The 24,152-nt window shown below is 44.0% G+C and overlaps 1 protein-coding gene across 1 annotated transcript in view; it reads right to left on the bottom strand.

Annotated features, from left to right (window-relative positions):
• Positions 1-24,152, bottom strand: part of kif26ab (kinesin family member 26Ab) — a 79,944-nt gene that overhangs the window by 40,404 nt on the left and 15,388 nt on the right. Inside the window, exon 3 of the mRNA XM_034675303.1 lies at positions 6,113-6,583. Coding sequence (XP_034531194.1) covers positions 6,113-6,583 — 471 coding nt within the window. The remainder of the gene's footprint in view (positions 1-6,112; positions 6,584-24,152) is intronic.

Here is a 24,152-nt window from a genome sequence, read left to right as displayed (position 1 = left end):
TGTGTGTCTCAGGTTGAAGCTAAATCTGGTGCAGCTCACTGGACATGGAGCATAAAGGTTCAGCTGGAGTCTGCACCGGTTCACTGATTGCTCACAGTCAAGCTAAAGCAGAGCAGAGAGCTAATTATACCAACCAAAAGGCTACTCTGAGACTCCACTTCAGCCGGAGTCACCGTCCTCCTGACAAAAGGTTAATCCTCGGCAGAGCCGCTAGTTTATCCTGCGAGACAATGATCAATAGCTGCTGACAAGAACAGGATCTGTGGCGATTTCAGCATCAGAAATTAAATAAATAAAGGCCGAAGTTTTCCTTAAAACATTCATAAAACTGACACTTGAACATTGTGTAATCAGGAACGACCTTGAATGCAGCACGACGCTGCATCCTCAGTGTTTTTTGACAGGATATGTATTATAAACACAGCTCAGGCCCCTCTGCATAATTGCCTCCTCAGTGTTTGCCCGAGATTCGTGTTTGGCAACTTAAATAACATCCTTTATGATCTTTTCTGTAAAGTGTACGGCCTTCCATTATGTGCCATTTGTCAACACAGGCTGACAGCTGCACTATTCATATGCCTAGCCTGACATGTGAATGCAACACTAGTTACATTTTGACATTTACATGAGAGGCTTGGCTATGGCTCTGCAGCATGTTAGCGTTACATCGCAGCTCAATCTGCTGCTATATAAAAGCAAAGAGGCGTTTTCTTCCCCCAGTAAAGCTTCACTGATCGTTTGTCAAACACTACACGCTCTCCATGGATTCAAACTTTTCCTTTTCTTCCTATGGAGCTTGTTATCAGAGTTAAGGATCGCAGCCTTGTTTTTAGAGTCTGTTTTTTGCTCTCTTAAGGCTTCATCATGAGGGTTAAGTCAGGGATCAACCTGCCGTGTGTGAAGTTATGACTCAAGGAGAACAGCATGGAAAAAACTGGCTGCAAACTGAAATGAGCCAAATACAGATCCACAACCGGAAAGCCTCACACCATGCTGGTGTCGGTGACAGGTTGGGAACTCTGCGCATACCACAGAGGAAGACCCATTACACTTTGGCATGAAACACAAGAGCTCTTCACACGCAGCCAAACAGGAAGCTGATGTGTGCCGCTCATCAAATCTGTCATCAAGCCAGTCTCTGTAGTTTTGGTCTTCAAATCAACTGGCAGCACGTTTTAGGAGCACCAAGGAGAGCTGTGTAAAGGTGTGGTATGAGTTCAAAATGGAAAAAGTAATCTCAAACACACGTTTGAGTGCACACACTTGAGCTCATCACAGTGCCTATCAAAGGATATTCCCAGTGGTATTAAAACAGGAGACTTAAGCCCCCTCAGCAAAGCTGCTCTCCGTAGCCTTGGATCGGGACTGGCCCTGATTCTGGCTGAAAAGTACAATCTATCCCCTGGTCAGGTAATTAGGCCGTGTCAGTGGAGCCATGTGTGCTCGGCCGTTTGCTCCGAGAGTCAGTAATGAGCTGTCCTTCCACTCTTTAACCCCCCCCTGATCCTTTGCCTTCGTTTGCTGCTGGAAAGAAAAGGGAGGGGAAAAAAGGGGAAGGACAGGGACGAAGGGGGAGAGATTTGGAAATAAAGAGTCAAGAAAAGACAGAAAGGACTTCAGGAGTGTCATGCTTCCTGTAAAGTCTGAAGCGACCTATCAGCAGTCCATTGAATCCTCAGCCACTGAGAGCACCAGGACTCCCCCGGTGACCTTTGATCCCAGCGGTCAACAGGCGATTACTGCTGGAGTGAAATGGGCCTTGTGTTAATCTGGCTGTCTTGCTTGGCTGGCCTCTGAAACCCAACTGAAACCAACAGAGGTGAAAATCGACTTCTAACAACTCTGGAGTCCTACCATGAGAGAAAATGGACTACAGTAAAACACCTAGAACATTTTTCCTTCCACAAATAACAGAAAATGTCATTGTCTGTTTGCAACCCCCCCCCAAAAAGGCCAACTTCTAAACTCATCCCCCTAATTTGAATCTGGATTTTCCTTCCCTTTCCTTCCTGTATCTATTTTTTTCTCGTCTTGTTGTGGCTTTCTGTGGCGCACCGCCATGCCAGCCCAGCTGCACCAAACAATCAGCAGCCAAGATCATCTGCTGGGCTTCAAATTGGTGGCACTGGAGCGAGCCATTGCAGCAGGCAACCAATGAGCCAATAACGGAAACTCTCATGGGTCAAGAGCTCTCGCGTCTTTGCAGATTAGTGCACATGTGGTTTTTGGACTTTTATGGAGCAAGAGGAGAATCCCAGATTTGGGTCAATCAATTTCTTGTTTTGAATAGTACAATAAAACTGCATGGGAATGTGGTTTGTCCAAACTGCTGGAACTCCTCATTTAAACTGCCTATAATGCAAGGAAGGAATTAATTATTTGTGTGCCATGTGTTCAATTCAAGGCAGCTACACTCATATGAACCATTGTCAGCCAATTACAAAATAACACAGCCAGACTGTTTCAGTTCCAAAGACCACAGACATGATTCCAGATGTGAAGCAGAGATTCAAGGTGCTGTGTAATGGGCTGTGTGTGGGAGCGCCTCAGGCTTACTGGTTAACACACACACACAGTCCATTTCTGCTTCTTTGTCTGAATAACAGTGCATACTTTTCCCACATAGAAACAAAAAGGGAATCATGAATCTACAGTGGAATTCCCAAACCTCGACTCTGTGGGTTTTTGTCATGGATCTGGTTTTAATGAAAGAAACCAGCTTGAGAAAATACCTCCCATTTCTGCTGTAACTCCATGTCCTCAGGGATGTTTCTTTCTGTCCAAGGAGGTTCCCAGCCTCGACTGTGTGGCATTAAACAACTCATCCCAGCTGCACAGGGGCCACTAATTGCTTTTAGACACATAGATGGAGAGCACAAGTCGACCTCTCCCTTTCTGTGCCAGGCCGTTTGATTTGCCCGGGATTGCGTACATGCAGTTAAAAGCTTTTGATTGCCGACTATAAAACATCTCTAAAGGCACTTGTTGACATTAAAAGGGTGGAGTGAAAATCTGTCTTTGATTGTAATGCAGTGAGAAAGGAATAACAGTGCCAAGACATGAAACAGACTGCAGTCATCAAAGCAGTTAGAACAGGAGTGGAAAAATGAGCGTTAACGTATCCAGAGGTTAAGTATTAAAGTGCATCGACTAGATCGTGTCAGCTCACTGAAACTAGAAATTCTTTACTGTAAAACCAATGTTGCGATTAAAGCTGCTTTAATGTGCAAATACATAACACTTAGTCATGAATACTTCACCCTGTCATTAATCCTATGGCTCCAAGGCCAGCACTCAGGACCTTTACAAGCCTCTTGGACATCAGATAAAGCACAGACTAGTGCTTATCCAACATGAGAGAAGAGTTATGAGGACGCTGTGAGGTGGTCATTTAAAATGCCCTTGAGGAGGAGGTCAGCAGATTAGTGTTGCGATGACCTCTGACCTCAGATCAGTCAGGCTCCTTGACTACTGAGGAATGAGAGGTCAGCAGTCCTGCAGATATGGACTCACAAATTCTCTGAAGGGCTGCAAGTCTAGTGAAGGTCTGAAGTGTAACATTTGTAGTTAGAAGACCTAAAGTGATGGGTGCTTTTCCTGGAGGTGAAGACATTTAAGAAACATGTCTTTGTCAAAGTAAGACAAAAGTATTTTTTATTCTCCTGAGTATCTATTATCACTGTTCCTCGAGATCAAGTTGCCTTACACTTTTTGATCTCATTTTTTACATTTAAAGCATATGATGTGCTTATTTTCCCACAACCTTAATGTGTCAATAAATAACAACAACAGACCAAGTCAACTTAGGCTTTTGAGCCACATCAGGTCCATTAATGACTGTGATCTGGCCTTTAAATCTCCCTCTACTGTACTGCATCTTAAAGCTCTTATGAGGAGTTTTTAGACTGCTATGACACACATGGAAATTAATATTGATGACCCACATAGTAACCAACATCGTCAGCATAATGATTGATTTTTCTACATTACATTTTTTTATGTCTGGAATTGCTGCATTTTCAAATGGAAAAAAACAAGGATGAGATTTTTTGTACAGAACTATTCATGTATGGGAAAAGATCTGAGGTCTCATTTATAAAGGTTGCTTACGCACAAAACAAGGCCTGGAACTGGTGTACGCCAGTTTTCACGCCAAGTTTGTGATTAATAAAAAACAAACTTGACGTGAAAATGTGACTACCGGTAAGCAAACTCTGACCCAGGCGTACGTACATTTTAGAGGCAGGGGGAAATTGGCGACGCAGTTGGTGAGAGGGAGAACTGAAGTCAGATTATATTTTGATGCCTTTTACACATTTCATTGAATAACGACATATTAACAGACCCGCGTCACCATCATCACTAAAATATGCATATTCTATTTGAACGTGTGTTTGTTGTGAGTCGTTTCCAATAAGTTGTCATTAAAAGATAAAAGCGTGTCTTAAAGTTCATCAAATATTTCATCAGCTTTGTCTCACCTTTACATTCCTCTGAGGTGTAGAGGAAACACACGGGGCGTATCCTAACGTGTTCGTCGGGAGGTAAAAACCAAAGTTACATCAGAGGACGTAAATCAGCCGCGGAGCAAAGTGACAGTCATGTTTTCAATGTTTCTAACGCTGTCCAGAGTCACTGAGTGTAGTTATACTTTTAATAAAGACTGCTGTACGACGCACACGGAGCGCACAGACACGGCCCCGGCTGCCTCACACACTGATCACATCTTCATCACCTGCATGTGTTTACTGAGTTAATGAGAAAAGTGTGGAGTAAAGCCATCCCCGGCTCTCACAGTTATTATCTTACATATTATCATAATCAATCAGAGCGCAGGCCAAGCATCCCGTGATGAAACCAGCACATTAAAACTTCACGGATCAAACTTCTGTCAGATAATATCAGAGAGGAGATCTCTGAGGGACGTGAGCTCTCTGTAATGTGAAATAAAAGTGTGTGTCCTGAAACACTGCAGTGAGACGTGCGTAATGATGAATGATGGATGTTCTGGCACTGCTGACGGATACACGCTGCAGCGACGTGGAGTCACTCCATATTTTTATTTTGTTTTTATTTCTTTTGTGTCCCTCCTGCAGTAAGAAACAAACAGTAAGTGCTCTCTGATCTCCGCTTCATTCACGAGGACATCGGTTTGTGTGTCAGAAACTTTATTTTCTCCGTCTTCCTCTCTGTTGTTGCCGTGATTCACCGTGAGAACCTCTGATCTTCCGGCTCATTTGTATGCATCTTCATTCATAACGTGCTTTGCATTGACCGTATATGGTTGAATGTGGGCGTGAAAAGGGCGAATTACGAGGCTGATCTACGTGCGCATATCTCCAGGTGGTTTGTGATTTATAAACAGAACATTGCGTAAAGTTTGCGTGCGAACGGTTTCACAAATCAGAATTATTTTTGGCGCACGCCATTTCCAGGTTTTCGGAGTACGTACTCTTTTAGTAGGGATTCTACGCACTCTTTTATAAATGAGACCCCTGCTGATGTTAAGCATACTGCTTTGATGACCAAATCAACACAAAGATAAAGTTCCTTATATGAGCTTTAACTCACGAAATACTAAGTAATTTAATAGAATTTTCTTACTATTACAAGCAGCATCAGTGTGTTTCCGTTAAATAAATCAGCATTAAATTAAACATCATGGTGTTTATATTTTCTCATTAAAAACAATCATCAATTTACCTCCAGGCCAAAAAGCCAATTTATTATCCATAGCTGTTGTTCAGCAAAGAGCTGCATACTTATGTGAAAGTTTAAGCCCAGGCAGTTTAAGCAGAGGAGATTTAGGAGTCAAATTAAATAAAACAACAAGTTGAATGTCAAATTATCGTCACTCAAACAATATCCTTTGTTTGTTGGAATATAGGAGTGTATTGTTCTTCTACATTCATAGCGATAGGTCTAACAGAAAATGTTGAATGTCCATCCCCTCTGCACCACTTGAGTAACTGAATAGGCTTCAGCCACACTTCTTTATCATCAGTCTGTGGTATTTAATTTTAAGCTCGCCTGATTGTGGCTCTATTTTAAAGTAGATTTAAAAGGTATCTAAAAAAAAAAAAAGCTTTGAAAAGTCATATTAAAGACGTACCGGTTTAGGTTGAGGGAGGAAGTTGTTGACTCTGGAGATGCTCCACATGCCCTCCAGGTACTGCTGGGCCTGAATGGTGACAGAGCTCAGGGATCCGCTGATCTGCCCTCCCGCCACTGTCACCTGCACGCTCGTCTTCTGCCCCGAGGAGGCCGACGGGCACTGTGACCAGCCCGGTACCCTGTGTCTCTCCCCGAGGGGCAGGACGGAGTGTGTAGCTGGTTGGCTTTTGGACAGCTGTTTTGCATGGACGCTGGAGGACGACGCGGTGTATCTAGCCGGCTGTGGTATGAAAGACGTAGGAGGCTGGGTTGGCATGTCGGAGCGGATGGTGAGGATCGGAGAGTGGAGCGTCTGCAAGGCCTCCTGTCTCAGTTGGTGGAGAGGTGTGGAGCAAACCTGACAGCTGCCGGCCTCATGGCTCCCTTGTGTTTGGAGCTGCTCGAACAGGAAGGTTGCATATCCCGGGTCCTGCAAAATAAATACAAACAAGAGAGAGGCTTTAACTCCATGCACAACATGTTGATCTGTCACGTCTCATTATCTTTTCTTTGAGAGGATTTCCTGAATGCTATTCACGTTTTCCAAAAGCGTCAGTGGTCTGCAAGCAGTGTGGTCCCCGACACCCCTCAGGGACCCTCACTCCCTGATTTAACCACTTCCTCTTTCTCAGGATGGTTGTTTGTTTACACTGAGATACTTGGATGCCTGGATGCAACTTAAGACTCCTAATCAGGTTGACCTGGCATTTGCTCATTTCACTCCTGAGACCAAACGAGCCAGACGTAGGGAGACAACTCTAGAATAAGGCTCAGAGGGATTACATGGAGATCCCTCTGAGAAATCCCTAACAAAAAACATCTTTATTTATTTTGTGTAGCTTCATGAAGGTGGGGGGGGGGATTTCAGGTTATTACTGCTTTTAAAGGTGGTGTCCAGCGGAGTTTTGTCCTTTCACTTCGTCTCTAAGAAGCCTCCCTAGGGTGTTGGTCACTGCTTGGGAGGAGTGACAAAAGAAAACAACAGCTGAGGAGACTCCAGCCCCCAAAGCCATACAATTTACATATGATAAGTGTCCCAGCATGAAAACATATGATAAGCCACCAAATGTGAAAATAAACACCTCCTAAAGGAAGCCGCAGGCCTGCAGAGCTAAACTGAAGTTTTTCTGTGTTTTAGGGAGACAAACACACCAACACTTACACACACTCATATGCACAGACAACACAGTCTCTTAAGAGGCATAAAGGGGCATCAGGCCTCTGCCCAGTGGAGTCGTGGCCTTAGACAGCAGCCCACAGCCCATACATAAATGTTTATGAGGCCTTTGCTCCGTGGCAGCTCCGAGGTGATCAGGAGGAGTGAAGCGGCGGGGAAACAACAATCCTCCGCTCTAATGCAGTGCCACTTAATACAGCTCGCCCAATAGACCTAGAGACCGCAGAGGCTGGCTGAGGGACTCTAAATCTCCTCCCCATGAAAGCAGCTCAATACCAAGACTTTCAGCTGACCTCTGTTAGAAAAAGTATGATCATGCAATTTTACATTTCTTTTGCTCTATGAAGTGGATACAACTGGCAAGTTATAATAAATGTACCTAAAGAAGCATTATCTCTTCATAATTTTACTTTAAGAGAAAGTTTTGCTGTTTCTTTTGTTTTCTGAGATAAAAATAATATTGCATTGTTAGATTTACTTAGAAAACAGCCAAAATTTAAAATAATGAGGCAAACAAAGGTAAGTATTCCCTGGGCTTGTTTGAACGCCAAGTTTAAGACAGTTTGTTTTAACTTTAAGATATTGTGACATGACAAAATCACCTTGAAACAATCAGATATCTTTATGTGGGTATTAAGAAATCGCCTCAGGCTCACAGAGTTTAAAAGACGCTCTCACAAACTTTCTGCTCCATGGCTCTGGGCAGGAATAATTGTCTAGTTAGTCAAGTACTCGTGAAAGACATCTTGATTTCTGACATTCACCTAAAAGCACAGGGCACAAATGCTTATTTTTAATGCCACTTGACCCAGGACTCTTCCTCCAAAGACCCCAAAATGAGGCTGAATGTGGGGTGAGTCTGGTGCTAACAGCTTTGCAACAAGCTCCCATAAACCACCTCTAAAGGCACACTCCTATTCAGTGTAGTGTGACTGGACTGGTCTTATGTTAACTGAGCAGTTCTGGTTAATGATTTACTCTATTGGCTACTTACTTTCCAAATGAGTAGGCACGGACAGGATGCAAGGACCGCTAAGAAATACACTCAGGATGTAAAATCCCATTTATCTCACAATGAAGGAGAAACTCTGACAGGCGGACGACGATCAAGTGCAGAGCGGGATCAAGTGAATGTTGCTGCCCGAGTCTATCCCGCAGTGAGGAATGGATTTAAATATAAGAGGCTTATAACAGAAATATGATGCTATGATAGAGCTTTAAAAGAATGATATCTTATGCGACTACATCCTGACACGTGAACGATCTCCACTGTTATGCTCAGGCGGGGTATTTATGTGCGAGACTGTACAGTTCCACTGAAATAAGATGAAACAGCCTATGACAAATTGGACTGAAATGCGAGACAGAGCTGAAGGAAACACCCCTGGCTGCTATTTTCACAGTCTAGTCTGGCTTCATGTACACGCTTCCTAGACAGGAAATTGAAGCCAAGTCATAACCAGTCAACTCCGCCCTTCCATCAAGCATCACCCTTTACCCTCCGACCAACCCCTTTACCCACCTCGGGGCACCGGCGGATGGAAGAAATCAATTTCCCTCTCTCCCTCCATGCATTGTTAGGTGTTGATTTAGGGGAGCTAATAAAAAGACACACAAAGCTGAGCCCATCTGCTATTCAGTTGGGATTCTGGAGGTTAGGGAGCGGTCTTCTCCTGTAAAGCTGTCTGTGAGCTCTATGCCCGGTGGAGTGAATAAAGGGTCAGGGCCACCAGGCTTATGAGGGTGATGGTGGTGGTGATGAGGATGATGATGATGTTGAGGACACAGAGGAGAGTGATGACGGTCTGTTGGGACTGAAGGCCAAAGAATCTATCTTTACGTGGTTTATAGGAGGTGACTTTGAAGATATAAAATAGGGATATATAGTTTGGTTAATACTGAACCTAGCATTTTAGCATTTATACCCAGGTCTTTCAGGTCTGGTTTCCTTGATGGTTATACTTGCCTTCCTCATCAACGCTAAAGCTTCCATATTTCCCTTTTTCAATTAGATTATTTTGAAGAGCTACTTCTCTGGTAAAATGGTCTGCATTTGGGTCCTATTATTTGCATTTACTCAACCCTACCTGTGTCAGGTCTTATTTTCTGTGATTCTCCCTGGATATACCGCCTGTTTGGACAAATCTCTCGTTTTCCATTTGCCCTTTTAACTGTCAAATAAACCTTTATTTTTCCTTTTTTTTAAATAAATAATTATAAGTTGCAATAGATCCAACATTGTGGTCTGCATTTGGCTTCTACCTTTATTTTACCCTGCCTGGTTTTTGGTTTTTATCCACAAATTTCCATTTATTTGTGTGCCTTTTTCAACAGCTATCTGGTTTTACCTTTGTTTACCTCGCGATTACTTTTGTGTTTTAATAAATAAACGTTATCAGCACCAGGTCCAACATTGCAGTCTGTATTTGGGTTTACTTTTCTGCCTTTCCTTTACCTTGCCTGGTTTTGGTCTTGTATGTCCCCAAAGTTAGGTGTCTTTTTTGACAGCTATCTGGTTTAACCCTTTTTACCTCAAGATTTAAGCAGCCTTTGTTTTTTCTGTAACATTGCAGTCTGCATTTGGGTATTCTTTTCTGTCTTTCCGTTCAGCCTGGTTTGGGTTTTTTTTTTTTTTTAAAGTTATGTTTTTGGCCTTTTTGCCTTTATTAGATAGTACAGCTGAAGAGAGACAGGAAATGTGGGGAGTAGAGAGTGGGGGAAGACATGCAGGAAATGGTCGACTGACTGGGAATCGAACCGGCGACCCCTGCGACGAGGACTGCAGCCTCTGTACATGGGGTGCTTAGACCGCTAGGCCACCAGCAACCCCTGGTTTTGGGTTTTATCTACACATTTCAACCCTCCCTTCCTCACCATTAAAATAGCTCTAATTTTCTCCTTTTCAATCCACAAAGTATAACAGTAAAAGGTCCAATATTATAGTCTGTATTTGGGTCTTGTCTCTGCTTTTCTGTTTCACCACAGGTTACAGCAAGGTTTGCTTTGTTTGCTTTGTTTTTCCATGGTCAAACTCACTGTTGCTGAGCTTGAACAATGACATACAGTAGCTACATATGCATGACTACACCCTGCCCTATAGCCATATTGCTTCTTTTACCATCCCTAAGATATATTACTGACAGGTGCAAGTGGGTGTGAAGAGCAGCTCTCCTTCAGAGAAGAATGTAATGCACGGCATCAACACAATTCAAATGTTCAAAGTAATCCCGTTGGCAAAGAGGCGTGGAGCTACTTCAGGGCTCTAACTCCACGCTCATTGTTCTGCACAAGTGGGGATGGTTTTGGTTTCCAACCCGAGGTCTATCCAAAGACAAGTCTAACTGCCCGAGTGAGGGTAAGAGCACAGAGGAAGAGAGAGGTGGGAGGAGGTAGGCCGGGGTTGTGGCCCTTGCCTAAAGGCCTGTGGGTGGTTGTGTTAGTTTACTGCCTGTCAGCGCTGATGTTTATTAAACTCTGGGGACAAATGCAGTCAGATGCTATGGCCTTATTATGGAAAGGAGGTGTGCTGAGCGCACTAGGGACAGAAATCCTTGCCTGTGGAATGAGACCTTTGCAGCCCCGAGAGACTTAAGTTTGTCTCTATCTCCCACACTGACTGTGATGAAAACCAGGACAGGAGAGAAAGAGAGAGAGAGAGAGAGAGAGAGAGAGAGAGAGAGAGAGAGAGAGAGAGAGAGAGAGAGAGAGAGAGTCAGAGAGTCACCCAACTAACTGACTGTCTCCAGGTTGATGAAGAGTGTCATCACAGACAGGCTATGCCTAGAGGCTGATGGAAACAAGCTCAGCCGTAACCACTTATGGATGAGGGGACAGGGAGAAAGATGTGCATGATTTCTCTCCCATGCCTCCTAGGTACCAGGCAAAGTCACACATCGGATTTCTCCTCAAATCACACCTCATTTACCTCGTCCCGTCAGCACACCTTTTCCCCAACCAGACAAAGCAGATCTGCCATCTGACCGTTTCTGCATTCAGAATCTGATGTGCCTCTGATAGGGAGCAGCAGGCCACATATGCAGCAACAACCTGACTCAAATCAAGGGAAGGTCAAAGTGATTTGAAATGCATGAGGCCCCTCGCTAGCCGAGAGACTTTTAGGCACGCTCCATTGAAAGTAAAATACTCTGGGAAACCATATTTTCTATTCCAGTTGAGCCCGACTGATATTTTCCCAGACATAAAAGCTCCCGTGACCCACTGAAGCAGTGGCAGACAGAGCAGTGAAACAAAATTGCATCCACATGCATCCATGATGTGAAAAATAAAGCGAAAAGTTGTGACATAGTGGAAACAGCCAGCAGCTTTTAAGAGCAAATTTGAGCTGTTGCAGTCTGCGTTTGGATCCTCCTATCAAAGCCAGGCTATTCACGGCATTCAATGTCTGTATGCTTTTTAATGTCTTTCATCAGTCATGGGGATATTTGCCAAGAAATAAGTCCAGACTGGCAGTGTAGCAAGATGACTATGAATTTTCACAATCTTGTGTTCACTGTATCATTTCAGTAAACACTTCAAACCCTGAAAGTCTTCCTTTCCTCCCTTCCAAATCAAGATTTCTCTTATAATTCCCGCAGCTTGGAAACATTCCTCAAACGGAGTCAGCACAACCGTGTACTGCTTTAGATCTGTCCTCACTAAATGTTGTTCTCACCAGCACGAGTCCTGTTTACACATCACAATTCCTAAGTACTTCCTATGACTTTGTGTCTTGTAAAATCAGGACCACACAGCAGAACTTTCCCTTCCTGTGAGGATGGGACTGAGCCTTCTCTGTTTACTCGGCCTGAGACAGTGTTGACCCTCACCACACGCCGTCTCTGTAAGTCTCAGTGGAATTAGCCCCCAATAAACCGCAGGACCCAAATCCAGACGCCGGAGTGAGGACGAGAGCTTCCAGCAGGCCAGCTTTCCCACAAGGTAGCCCGGCCTCGCTCTGACAGCCAAGTGGGAGAAAAACGAGCACAGCTGCTGGCCTTGCCCCGGGTGAGCACAGGGCATTAAGGCAGATTACATTCCCGGGATAAAAGCAACACATCCAGCGGTGTAATCCCTCTCTGCTCCCTGCTCCTTCTCAACTATCCACACCACCTTCACCTCTGCAAGCCAGCCAACTCTAAACAGAAAGCTGTAGGGCCTCTGATTAGATATCAGGTGGAGGTTTTAGTACAGCAGCAAGATCTGGGATACAGACCATTAAATTTAACCACTGCCTGCTCGGAGGCAGAGAAGACAATGACTCAGGATGTCACACTTGCATGCCATTTAACTCTGCCTTTGGTAGGAAACAAAAAAAAGGATGGCTCACCATATCACATCAAACAGATGTTTGGCTCTGTCTGCTGAGTTGACAAGATTAAACAAACCTGTAATAACACTTTACCCAAACAGAGCAGCAGTTTCTGCAGCAACACAAGTACGCTGTCATTACCTACCTGATAATCCTACCTCAGACACAAAGCATGCAGGAATGAATTCATTCATCCTCTGTGCAAAACTCCCTCTGCTCCATTTCCCTGTCGCTCTTTGGGGTTTTTACTGAGGCATAATGAGATTCCATCAAATAATGATGAAATATCTCGGCTGCTTCCAGCATTTCTAATGGGAAATTTGGTTTTTAAATCCTTATCCCATTAGCTTTTGTGAGAGATACGGATGCAAAATCGATTCTGCTTTTGCTTTTCATAGGCTGCTGTGTCACTAATCCTCTTTCTGTCGGGTTCTTTTTTTCCACTTTAATCTTAATAACTTTTGTAGACTGCAAGAAAACCACAATACAAGACAATACAAAGAGTGAAAGACGATGTAATAAAACTATATCACAATGTTATCTGCAGGAAGTTAAAGACTTGGAAGTACATGACAAAAATGAGGTTGCAAATTGAGATAGAACACAGAACTGAGATGAACTGATTGACTGATGTTTCCTATGTTCAGAAACATGACCTCCTGAACTCTAACTAGTACAAAATCAATTGAAATGACAGCATTCTTCTGAGTTAAATACCCTCTGATTGTAGACAAACTGCCTACTCACAAAGTCAACACCACATTCCAATAAACAAACTTCCTCACATTCAGATCAAACAGCAGATTACCTTGTTTGGAGGAGTGCATCACATTTTTGCATCAGTATTCCCTTAAATGAACAGCAAAGCGTCCCGGCTTCGAGCATCTGTTCTCGGGGAGCTTACAGAAACAGATGTCAGTCTGCCTGCCCTGTGTGATGTAGCCCTTTCCTCTCTTTAACTGTCAGCGAACGGCTGACAGAAAATGCAAATAGGCTTTACCCCTCGGTGACACTTTCAACACATGATAGCTCCACCTGTCCAGAATATCACAGCACCACATTTTCCGATGAAGGATTGCAGGGTTGTGCTCCAAGTGGGCACGCAATGTTTACTACGACATCCTTTTCTTTTTTAACACCTTGATAAGATGTGGTGCGACATGTCAGTTTGATTTGGTCTGACGCTGCACTCTGATACAGCTCTCTGCAGCCTGAAGCCTCTAGTGTCATCCATAAAAACACTTGTAACTGTCCATCAAAAATAAAACGGCCACAGATCCCGCTGGCCCTGAGGATAAACATAGATAGAGTCAGTTGTAATCACTCATGAGTCTTTGGTAAACCACCATGCGACCATTAATGACCTCATATGATGATGTGTCAACGCTCCATATGCTCCACACATTCATCAACGTATGAGTGTTGGTAGCTTCTCTAACTGGAGGCAGAATGAGTGTTTTCATAAAAGCCCTATTACATAAAAGGTTCACTAAACCTTGGGTGAAGCTAGTGCATGTTGGCATGTGTATGTGTATGTCTGTCTGTGTGCGTGTGTGTGTGTGTGTGTGTGTGTGTGTGTGTGTGTGTGTGTGTGTCTCCTCTTGTGTGGCTGTCTCTTTACACCGCACCCATCCATCACTCCAGCCTTTCGCCACTTGGCCAGTTAATTACCTTTTCCTGTTCAGTCACGCACATAAAGAAAACAAGCCTCTTTCAGACTGTTTGGACAGACTTCATTCTCTCTCTCCTTTTTTTCTCTAACATTTCTTTCTCTCTGTGTCTCCTCTGAGGACCCAAAGGCTGCCATCACTGTCTCAGCCCCGGATCCATCAAGCTTTCATCAGCTTTGGACAAGGTCGGACTGCTGGGAGGCCCAGCCCGGACTCGACAGTGGATCAGTGAGGGACTTAGGCAACTTCCAGAAAGACGTCTTTATCACACGTCTGGTGGTGGTTTGAAATACTCTGAGAGAACAATAAAAGCCAAGTTTCAACTGCAGGAACTTTCTCGACAGTAAGGGACTTTTAGAGGTGCTCATTGTGTTTCCATGATAGGTACCAGGCTCCAAAGGTTCCCAAAAGGTTCCTGCTCCGTGGGCAGTACTTTCTTTTTTTTAATTGTATTTTTATTTGGAAAGGGTAACAACACAAAATGTACAACACTTAGATACTTGTAATTATCCTTTTCCAGTCTTTTATATGCGTATGCATAGAAAGAAGTAGTATATCCAGATGGCCATTCAGTCCTGAAATGTTTCTGTCCTCCATTATCTTACCAGGTGAATGCATCCATTTATACTCTTGACGTTTAAACATACATATACATTAAACTTCACCTCTTCAGTCAGTAATAACCACTCATTTTCCTGCCTACATCTATTATACAAACCATTGTATACATAACTATTTACATAAGAACTGGGGAGCTTACATTACTGTTTTATTCTCTAAAGGAGGGGGAGGGTTAATACCGTGTTAGGGGAGTCATACAAAATCTGCTCGCACTGGGGTTACAAATTGAATCCACTTATTCCAAATTTGATAAAACCTGTCCTTTTGGATCCTCAGAGAGTAAGTCAACTTCTCCATTTTAAATATTTCCAAAATGATTCCAAACCAGTCATCCACTGTGGGTGCTGCTGGTTTAAGCCATCTTCTCGTGATTGATTTTTTACTGGCTGCTAGAAGCACTTGCAGCAGTTTTGTATCACTCCTCTTTTGCAGACACAGAACATGACCCAAGTACAGAGCCTCAAAGGTCATGGGTAGTTGAGACTCAAACACCTTGCCTAATGCTCTGTGGATGTCATTCCAATATAAACTCAGTTTAGGACAGTCCCAGAATAAATGAAAATGATTTGCCTCTGTTGAGCCACATTGTCTCCAACACATCTGTCTTGTGTCCGTGGGCAGTACTTTCAACAAGTATAGGGACTTTGGAGCACTAACTATTTCTGACAGGTTGAGTACTCGCAGCATTTAAAACACAATTACAGAAAGTAGTTTAACCCTCTGGATGTGCTGCCTTAAGGAGCAGCAGCCAAATCATTACACCTCAGTGGAAACGCAGACAATAATAGACTGGAGGAACCTTTCCTTTAAAAGAAGTTCCTAGGACTAAAAGTCCCAGCTACTCTTGGTGGAAATGCAGATACGGTGGAAAAAAAACCTCATGCTCAGCTGCCTCACTACACAAACTAGAAGGATGAAAATATTTTTTATCCTGTTCAAATATTTTCCACATCCATGCCCACGGCTGCCGTGGAGCAAGTCAGGCAGCAGCAACAGCAGGGCTGCTTGCTGTGCTCTCCTCACCAGGGACACACTGGATTGTGTTTATGTACACTTGCACCAACTATTGTGCACTTCTAATTAGAATGGCGGATTTTTGGCTCCGAGACGCTCTCGAGGTAGTTTCTCGTTTCCCCCAAACCAGACTCGCCCTCGGAAATGAAGCAGAATGAGAGCACGATGAAAAATTCAACAGGCAAGCTGGATAGGCAGGAGCCAGGTGTTGCCGTAAACTGCAGGTGAAAGCAAGGGCAAGAGGGGGAAGGGCGGGTAGGACGAGGGGATGGAGGTTGTATAGACAGGAGGAGGGTTAAAAAGCATCTGGAACAATCTCAGAGATCACGGCCGAGAAAAAAAAAGATCAACATTTGTTTTTCTCATCTAAATCTGCCTTATGCACAGGATGCATGAGTGAAAAGCAGTGGATGGAAAGCTGAAGCCGAGCATGCTAAGCTTGAAACATGATTTTAACACATTCATACATTTAAAGAGTCTTTATTAGTATGCAGAGTGAAACAGAACACTAGTCTGTGTTTCTAACCATCCACCGGCTCTCACTGAGAGATCTATTTTGGTCCAAGGGCCCACTTTAAAACACTCACTGCACAGCAAAGCATCCTGATACAATGGTTCCTTCCAACAGCCCAAACCACTACTTCACTTGTAATTCAAACTCTTGTTCGGTGTATATGCTGTGATGACAGCCACCTGCTTCTACTCTGTCTGAACTGCCACACAAAGAGAGCTGCAAACACAGAAGCACCTTCTCCAGGAGGACTTTTCACTTTGACTAGGAAACACAGCCCTCCCAACTCAATATGGTTTATTTACAGAGAAAACAAACTGAAGCTAAAGCTTATGGCAGCTAATCTCCAATGCAGGACTCCGTCAGCTGCATGGAAAGCAAAGCGTGACATGTGAGTGTGCACATGAACACTTAATAACCAAGAAAATGCAAAGGGAGCTGCTCATGCTCAAACAGAAGTAATTGCATATCTTCATCAACGTTCTCCAGATCCCATAATGGAAAAAAAAGTCAGTTTAAACAAGAAAAGCATGATTAGATCAACATTTAAATACCAAGCTGCACAAAAACATATGGATCTACAGGGAGCATACCGGCCTCATTTCATATGGTCACTGGCATATTTCATACCAGACTTCTTATGTGAAAATCCATAAGGGCGCTCACTCCTGGGCAGGAAAATAGAGCGGTATGAAAGTGATGACAAGGTGAAATGTTGAGTATCCTACAACAATTATTTTCTACACTCCCCCTCCTGGAATGGAGGGCTCAGTAATTATGCTGGCGGGCTGCCATACAGTTCAATATTCAAGTTTTCTGTTGTTGATGGAGTTTGTGTCTCCCTCCCACTCTCACTGCACACAAGGAGAGACTCTATAGATTGAGTCTGTGTGCATAATGAGCCTCTGTTGGTGGTTATTGTTAAACATGGCACATTTATGTTTTGTGAATATCTCAATTTTCACTTATCAGTCCCATGTGCTAGCATGGATTTGTGAGCAACAGGCTAACTGCTTAGCATCACAAAGCAGCAGGGACTATAGAACGAGCTAAAAGGTTAGTCTCCCATTCTGGCTCCTTAAATGTGTTCATAAAGCTAAAGCATGAATCATCCTGAGCCAAGGTGAGCGTCCCCAACCCATCAGCTCCCAGTTTGCAGAGCATTATCTCAGAGAGTGACATGCTTTTGTGCGGCACAAAGCTGCTGCGTGTCGGCAGAACAATGGAGCGGCAGAGTTGCGAGCGGCTGAATCAGTCTGGTGCAACAGCCCAGTGTAGGTGCGACTGAGAGAGGGGGAATGCTAATTCATCATGAAAGATGTCATTACCATGCCAATGACTTCTCAGAGAGCACAATTATCACTAATAATACAAATTTGAACATCAGCTCAGGGCTTTCTGCCAGGAGGGGTTGCATGAATGGAAAGCTGTTGTCTGTTTATGAGAGGTAGACATTGAAGGCTGGTGAGAGTGCTGATTGAAAATATGCACTGCGATAAGAACTAACCATTATCTGCTGTTTTGTTTTGTTTTTTTCTTGCTAATTGAGACGTCTAGACACATTCAATTGAACATCAGCGAGATAAGGAAGGAGGCTGAACTATCTGGGTGGAGAATAATGCACTCTAATCCACTTACTGACTCTGAAGGATTTCAATTCACTGTCCTGGAAAATGCTTGGCTTATCATTTTTTTCTCTGGCACATTTTACCACAATTGTCTTTTAGGAACAATAGATTCCTGCAAACTGCCTCATGGCCCACAACAAAACTCAACTCCAACCATTTCACTTAATATTCAAATGAGTTGTGAGGACTGGATGCAATTCTTTCACCTAAATGATTTTCACTTTTGGGTGAAAAATGAAGAGTGCTCATTCATTCTTGTTTTCTTTCAACTGTTTTATTTGGCAATGAATTTCAATTTAACACATTCCTCTACAGTCTACAGCCATGCTGACAGCTCTTTCTTTTCTTTATTATTAAATGTTAGCCTTGCCATGTCAAAATGCTCACTTTAAAAAGGCTAACATGTTTCTGTGAAGAAGTTAGGGTACATATTCGCTTTGTAGTTCCGTTCCAATTCAAGGGCTGCATCCTTCGAAGGACAAATTTTAAGACCAATGTTTTACACTCACAATTTAAGATAATTTTTTGTGCTTTTAATGCCTTTATTCCCTTGACAGGACAGTGGACAGAGTATGAAACTAGGAAGAGAGAGTGGGAAGAGATATGCTGCAAAATTCTATGGTCGCAGGCCACCCACTTCAAGGACTACAGCCTCTATACATGGGGTGTGTAATTTAACCATTGAGCTACAATGGTGCACAAAAGCTGTCCTACTTTGGAGGCTTTATCAAATGGGACCAACAATTGCATCAAAGGATTCATCCTCTGTGGCCGAACCATAGACAGTATAAAATATGGACGTTTTATCTGTGACGTCACCCATCTGTTTCTGAAGCGCTGTTTTGAGGCCAATTGTCGGCGGCAGCCATATTGCTGCTGTCGAGCGATTGTGACGTAAAGAGGCGGGCTTTGAGTCTCCTAGCCAACAGCTGCAGTGTTCTCACCTGTCAATCAAGTCAGCTGTGCCTCTCATTGGAAGACTTCTTATCTCAATCTCATCTCTTGCCGCATTAGAAAAAAATTCACCCCCCAGTGTGAGCCGATGGAGAAATGAGCAAGTGGCAAAGAGGTGGAGCTGAGGCGGGCCTTTAGCATTTCTGCTTTTATAACTAATTGTTGACTTGAATTATTTGTTGTGAGTAGCTGTGGCTACATTATCTTTAAAAAAAATATAAAAATAAAAATAAAAAAAACTGGCACATCTTCTGGCACTAGATTGCAGAACCTGTGGCCAATCAACTTGAAGCACTTTGTTGCAGTTACTAAGGTTTTTCACCTCGGACAAAAGTGTCTGCTAAATGAAATTGTAGAATTGTAGAAAAATGGCCATTTTATTATGGGCTCTGTTAGGGATTCCTGGGCTCTTGGAGCAAGCCTCAAGTGGACACTTGAGGGACTGCCATTCGGCAATTCTGTTTTGTTTTCATCTTGCAGCAACAGAGGTTTCAGCCTGATTAGGATAGAATATTAGCAAAAAACAAAATTAACCAAAGATTAGCCAGACAGCTGTATGTGCTCATACAAGTGGCATTTAGCCAAAAATAATTGGAAGTGTCATTAGTTTCATGTGTTAGGACATAAAGTAAACTTTGGACACACAAACCAACCAAGACATTGACCTACATCTCCATCCCTTTAGGCCATGCAGCTACTTAAAAAAGACAAACACTCAAACACCATTCCAGCAGACACAGGAGAACGCAGACTAATTTGTAATGTTAAAATCTATCTGAACAGGACTCTTTATGACAGAGTGCAGAAAAATCAACTATGAACAAGACACATCATCATTGTAGACTGACACTGCTAATCTCACCTTCCCTCGAGTGAATCCAATCACAAAACAGGAGAAAGTTACAAAAATGTCTCTATTCTCATGTCAGGGACGCCAACAAGGACATGGCTGCTGTCATATCAAATCGTGAAAGGAAGAGACAACCTTGGAGTTGTTGGCAGCTTTGAGTCGAGCTCTGAGTTTTTGTCTTGAATTGTGCTTTTTCACACTCTTCCAAGGCTTTTTTTTCTCTGCCTGCTAGTATGAAATGTCACAACACAGCAGCACTCGGTGTGAGCTGAGGAATTCATCTTGATGGAGGAACACGCAACCCTGAGAGAAACAGAAGGAAGCTGCTGAGCCGCTCTGAGTTGCGTGTTGGAGGACGTCAAACAGAGGGAAAATAGAGAGCTTGAGTCTGCAATGAGATACATTGTTTTTGGCTCAAGGGTTCAATGGTTCTCATATGAGTCAGTCTGTTTGCATGAGCCCTGAGTGATGCGCTTTAATTGCACTTAAGAGGATGAGAATAAAACACAGTTAAGAGCAGTTAAACAACACTAAAGAAGGAGAGAGCTGTACTGTACAGCAGACTAATGGATCTTTTATATATTTATGAGTGGAAAATGGAGAGCAGCCAGAAACAACATTAGGTCCGGTGTAAATTTTATGCATAGCTAAAGCTTTGCTTTGTTAATTTCGTGGAGTAGAAACAAGAAGAAGGCCCTCAGAGCTATTAGATCATGTCAGACTGAATCACAAGCTCCATCTGCACAACAAACACACACACACACACACACACACACACACACACACACACACACACACACACACACACACACACACACACACACACACACACACACACAGCAGTTGTATTTAAAAAGGGTCTGGGGATGCAGAAGCATGCCTGCTCCATGCTCAGGGTCTGATTGCAGGACTTGGGGGTCAAAGGGTAACTAATTGTGTGACTCACGGAGGTCAGCATCAGTGTGGCCTTCTGCCCGAGCTCTGGAACACCACCTGAAGGTCTGTCAGGAAAGACAAATGAACTCCGACCTCCCTGCTGATGACATCGACCCCAAGTCAGTGAGCACACAGGCATATCTTAATCTGGGTCACTGAGACGGGAGCGGACCCCTGCTGCAGAGCTGAACGCTACGTGCTGGCAAATGTATTGCTGATGTTTACCTGTCTGATAGCATGTTCACTTACTCTTCAAAGAAAAGCAACAGAATAGATTTAGTTCTCCAAGCAGCAGAAATGGTTCGTTGCTTCTTTTGTTAGCTGAATAAAAGTTGTGGTGGCTCCAACTTCCATATGCACGAAACAAAAGCAGAAAAGCCACTTTACTTCATTCTGGTCCATCCAACAATAGCATTCTTTCCTTTTTAGAGACCTCATAAAGCGCTAAACTTAGCTCTGCCCTCAGACTCTTGGAATTCCACGACAGCGACTCTCAGTTTTAACACAGTGACTCTCTGAACAGAGCAGAGCAGTAGATGGTTATCATTTTCAACAGTCAATAATTAGCTGACATGCTAATCAGCTGTTTTGTGCAGCATACCTGTCCATGCCTTCTCATTTAGCCGTATCGCTGCAGACGCCAGGGCTTCTACCTGTCGTCATCAGCTGTGATCCGCCGCCTGAACCGCTCTGATAGTGACTCTGCTGTCTGGAATGTAGTTACGGTTTTCATTTGCAAGAGCATTTAAGGGGTCAAATGTGTATGTGTGTGTGTGTGTGTGTGTGTGCGTGTATGTGTGTTTGCCGTTCACATATGTGTGATGGATGAATAAAACTGTATGACAACGGAAAAGGTATTGTGATGGAGGTCCAGGGATCATCCAAAGAAAAGGAGTGTCTCGCTTTCATGATTACCACAATGTCAAAAAGGATTTCCCTTCCTAAACAGAGACTACAATCGTGTGCCAGAGAGAAACGTCCAGATGGGACGTCTTTTTCTCTGCATTCTGCTGCTCCTGTTTTGGAGACAGAAATGACCCAGACCTGTGTCAACAGCTGGGAAAAGCATCCCTCGCTGCGCTTTGTGAAAGTGATAAAAATAACGCTGTGAAGTATCCCGCTGTGGGTTACGCCCTGAACGGGTCTGTTTTTCCTGGCCGGGGAGGGTCACTGTCAGGCGGAGCTGGACCTCCAGCCAACACACATCAAGGCAGCACTTTCCTAGCCTCCATTTTCGACCCTGTCTTTTCCTGTTTTGACAGGAAACAGGAGATGATAACATAGTCGCACAAACAAGCCCAGATTGCCTGCGACCTGCTGCCGTGCTGTCCTCGTGTGGCGGAGGATGCGTGTTTTCTTTAGAGGGCCTCGTGTGCAAACGAAAAATAACACGCTCGCGCTCTTGTACAAACACAGACACTCACACATCTTTTTAAACACTGGTATTCACGCCAAGCTGGAGTAACCTCTGCAGAGCTTGGCACTGTCTTCTCTCTGCACTTCCTCACAGGCTCCCAGCAGTGTGCCAGCACAGTGGAACGCAATAAAACAGACCACCAAAGTCACGGACACAGGACTGAAAGAGGGGAGAGATGAAAGCAGCGGTCACCACGGGGAACCAAACATACACACACGACGGGAGCGGAGGAGCAAAGTCAATATCTGGAGTCGGGGGTCGAGGGTATCTGCTCTTGTCCGAGTCGTCTTTTTTTTGGAATGTGAGCCTTTTATGTCGCCAGGAAGCACACCGTGGTGAGACACAACAAGTGGAGTGACGGGGCCATTAGGGCGGCTTTGTTGACAGTGAGAGAAGCTCAAAGGGAACGGGACACTTTGATTGCCCTCTCTGATCCCCCACTAGCCTTTGTTTATGAGCTAATTAAGCATTGTTCAGCCGCTACAGGAGCCTCCAGCACCTCCATCCCCATAGCACCGCCATGACTTCCAATGGCTACTGTAGAGCTTTTACTGCAGGCTTTATAACTTAACAACTCAAGCAGGAACCACTTTCCAGCATGGGAACCAACCTCCGATGAAAACTGACCTAAGCTGAGTATTTTTATGCTCTTGCGCACATGAAAGAAGTGCATTAAAGACATAAAAACACACCAATCAGGTACGCTTCGATGGGTCAAATTCAGGTCAAATCTTGTCTCCGGCGGCTGCTTCTTTGGGAGTTCAAGTGTGCCCAGGTTTCACCCCTCCATTGAACGCTGCAGTCAAAACAGCCTCTCCCTCACAAAGAGATGAAGACATAAATGCTCAGCGTGGGACGAGGGGGAGGCTGAGGGGTCAGTGGACGGACAGATGAGGGAGGAGGGGGGTTACGTCTGGAGAGATGGATGTGGTAATGACCGTGTGAGAGCAATGAATGCGTGTTGGTGAAGGAGCGATGAAACGGACTGAAAAACTGCTTTTAAATTAATCTGAGCACAGATGTGTTCACCTGAGGTCAACAGCATGAAAAACAGAAATAGGGAGGATGACATTTTAGCATTCACAGGTTAAATTGAAAGCAAATGGAGACCAAAATTAGAGTTTGTGGAAGAGATTTCAATCACATGATTTAGGAATGCAGTGATTTATCAGCTAAGCATTTGTATCAGCCGATATCAGCCCTGTTGGTGGATCGGCCTTTACTGGACCGTTGTGGTGAAGAGGGAGCTGAGCTGGAAGGCAGAGCTTTCAATTTACCAGTTGGTCTATGTTCCAGCCCTCATCCATGGTCATGAGCTATGAGCTCTGACCGCAGGGATGAGGACACAGGGATGAGGACACAGGGATGAGGACACAGATACAAGCAGCTGAAGTTAGTTTATTTCGAGGGGTGGCTGGTGTAAGCTTTAGAAACAGGGTTAGGGGCTTGGACTTCCTGAGGAAGCTTGGAGTAGAGTGGTTGCTTCTTCGCATCGAAAGGAGTCAGTTGAGGTGTTCCAGGCATTTGATAAAGATGCCTCCCAGACAACACCTTTTTGAGGTGTTCTGGGCACATCCAATTGGGAGAAGGCCCAGGAGTAGACCCAGAACTCGTTGGAGGGATTATATTCCACTTGGTCTGGGAACGCCTCAGGATTCCCATGGCTTGAAAATGTTGCTGGAGAGAGGGATATCTGGGTCGATCTGCTTGCACTGCTGCTTCCGCGAACTGACCCGGATAAGCAGAAGAAAATGGATGGATGGATGGATTTGCAGTGGCCAGTGTATATGATGGCAAGTTATTAAGACCCCTGTTGTAGCCTACTGTTATTACTTTTCTGATGGAAGCAAAAACATTTAGTACGAAAGAAAACACAATGGTGTGACTTGTGTCTGAGCATTGGTCAGCATTAC

The sequence above is a fragment of the Notolabrus celidotus genome, chromosome 22, assembly GCF_009762535.1.
Source record: "Notolabrus celidotus isolate fNotCel1 chromosome 22, fNotCel1.pri, whole genome shotgun sequence".
NCBI classification, from domain to species: Eukaryota; Metazoa; Chordata; class Actinopteri; order Labriformes; family Labridae; genus Notolabrus; species Notolabrus celidotus.
This window is presented reverse-complemented; position numbering and strand designations above follow the sequence as displayed.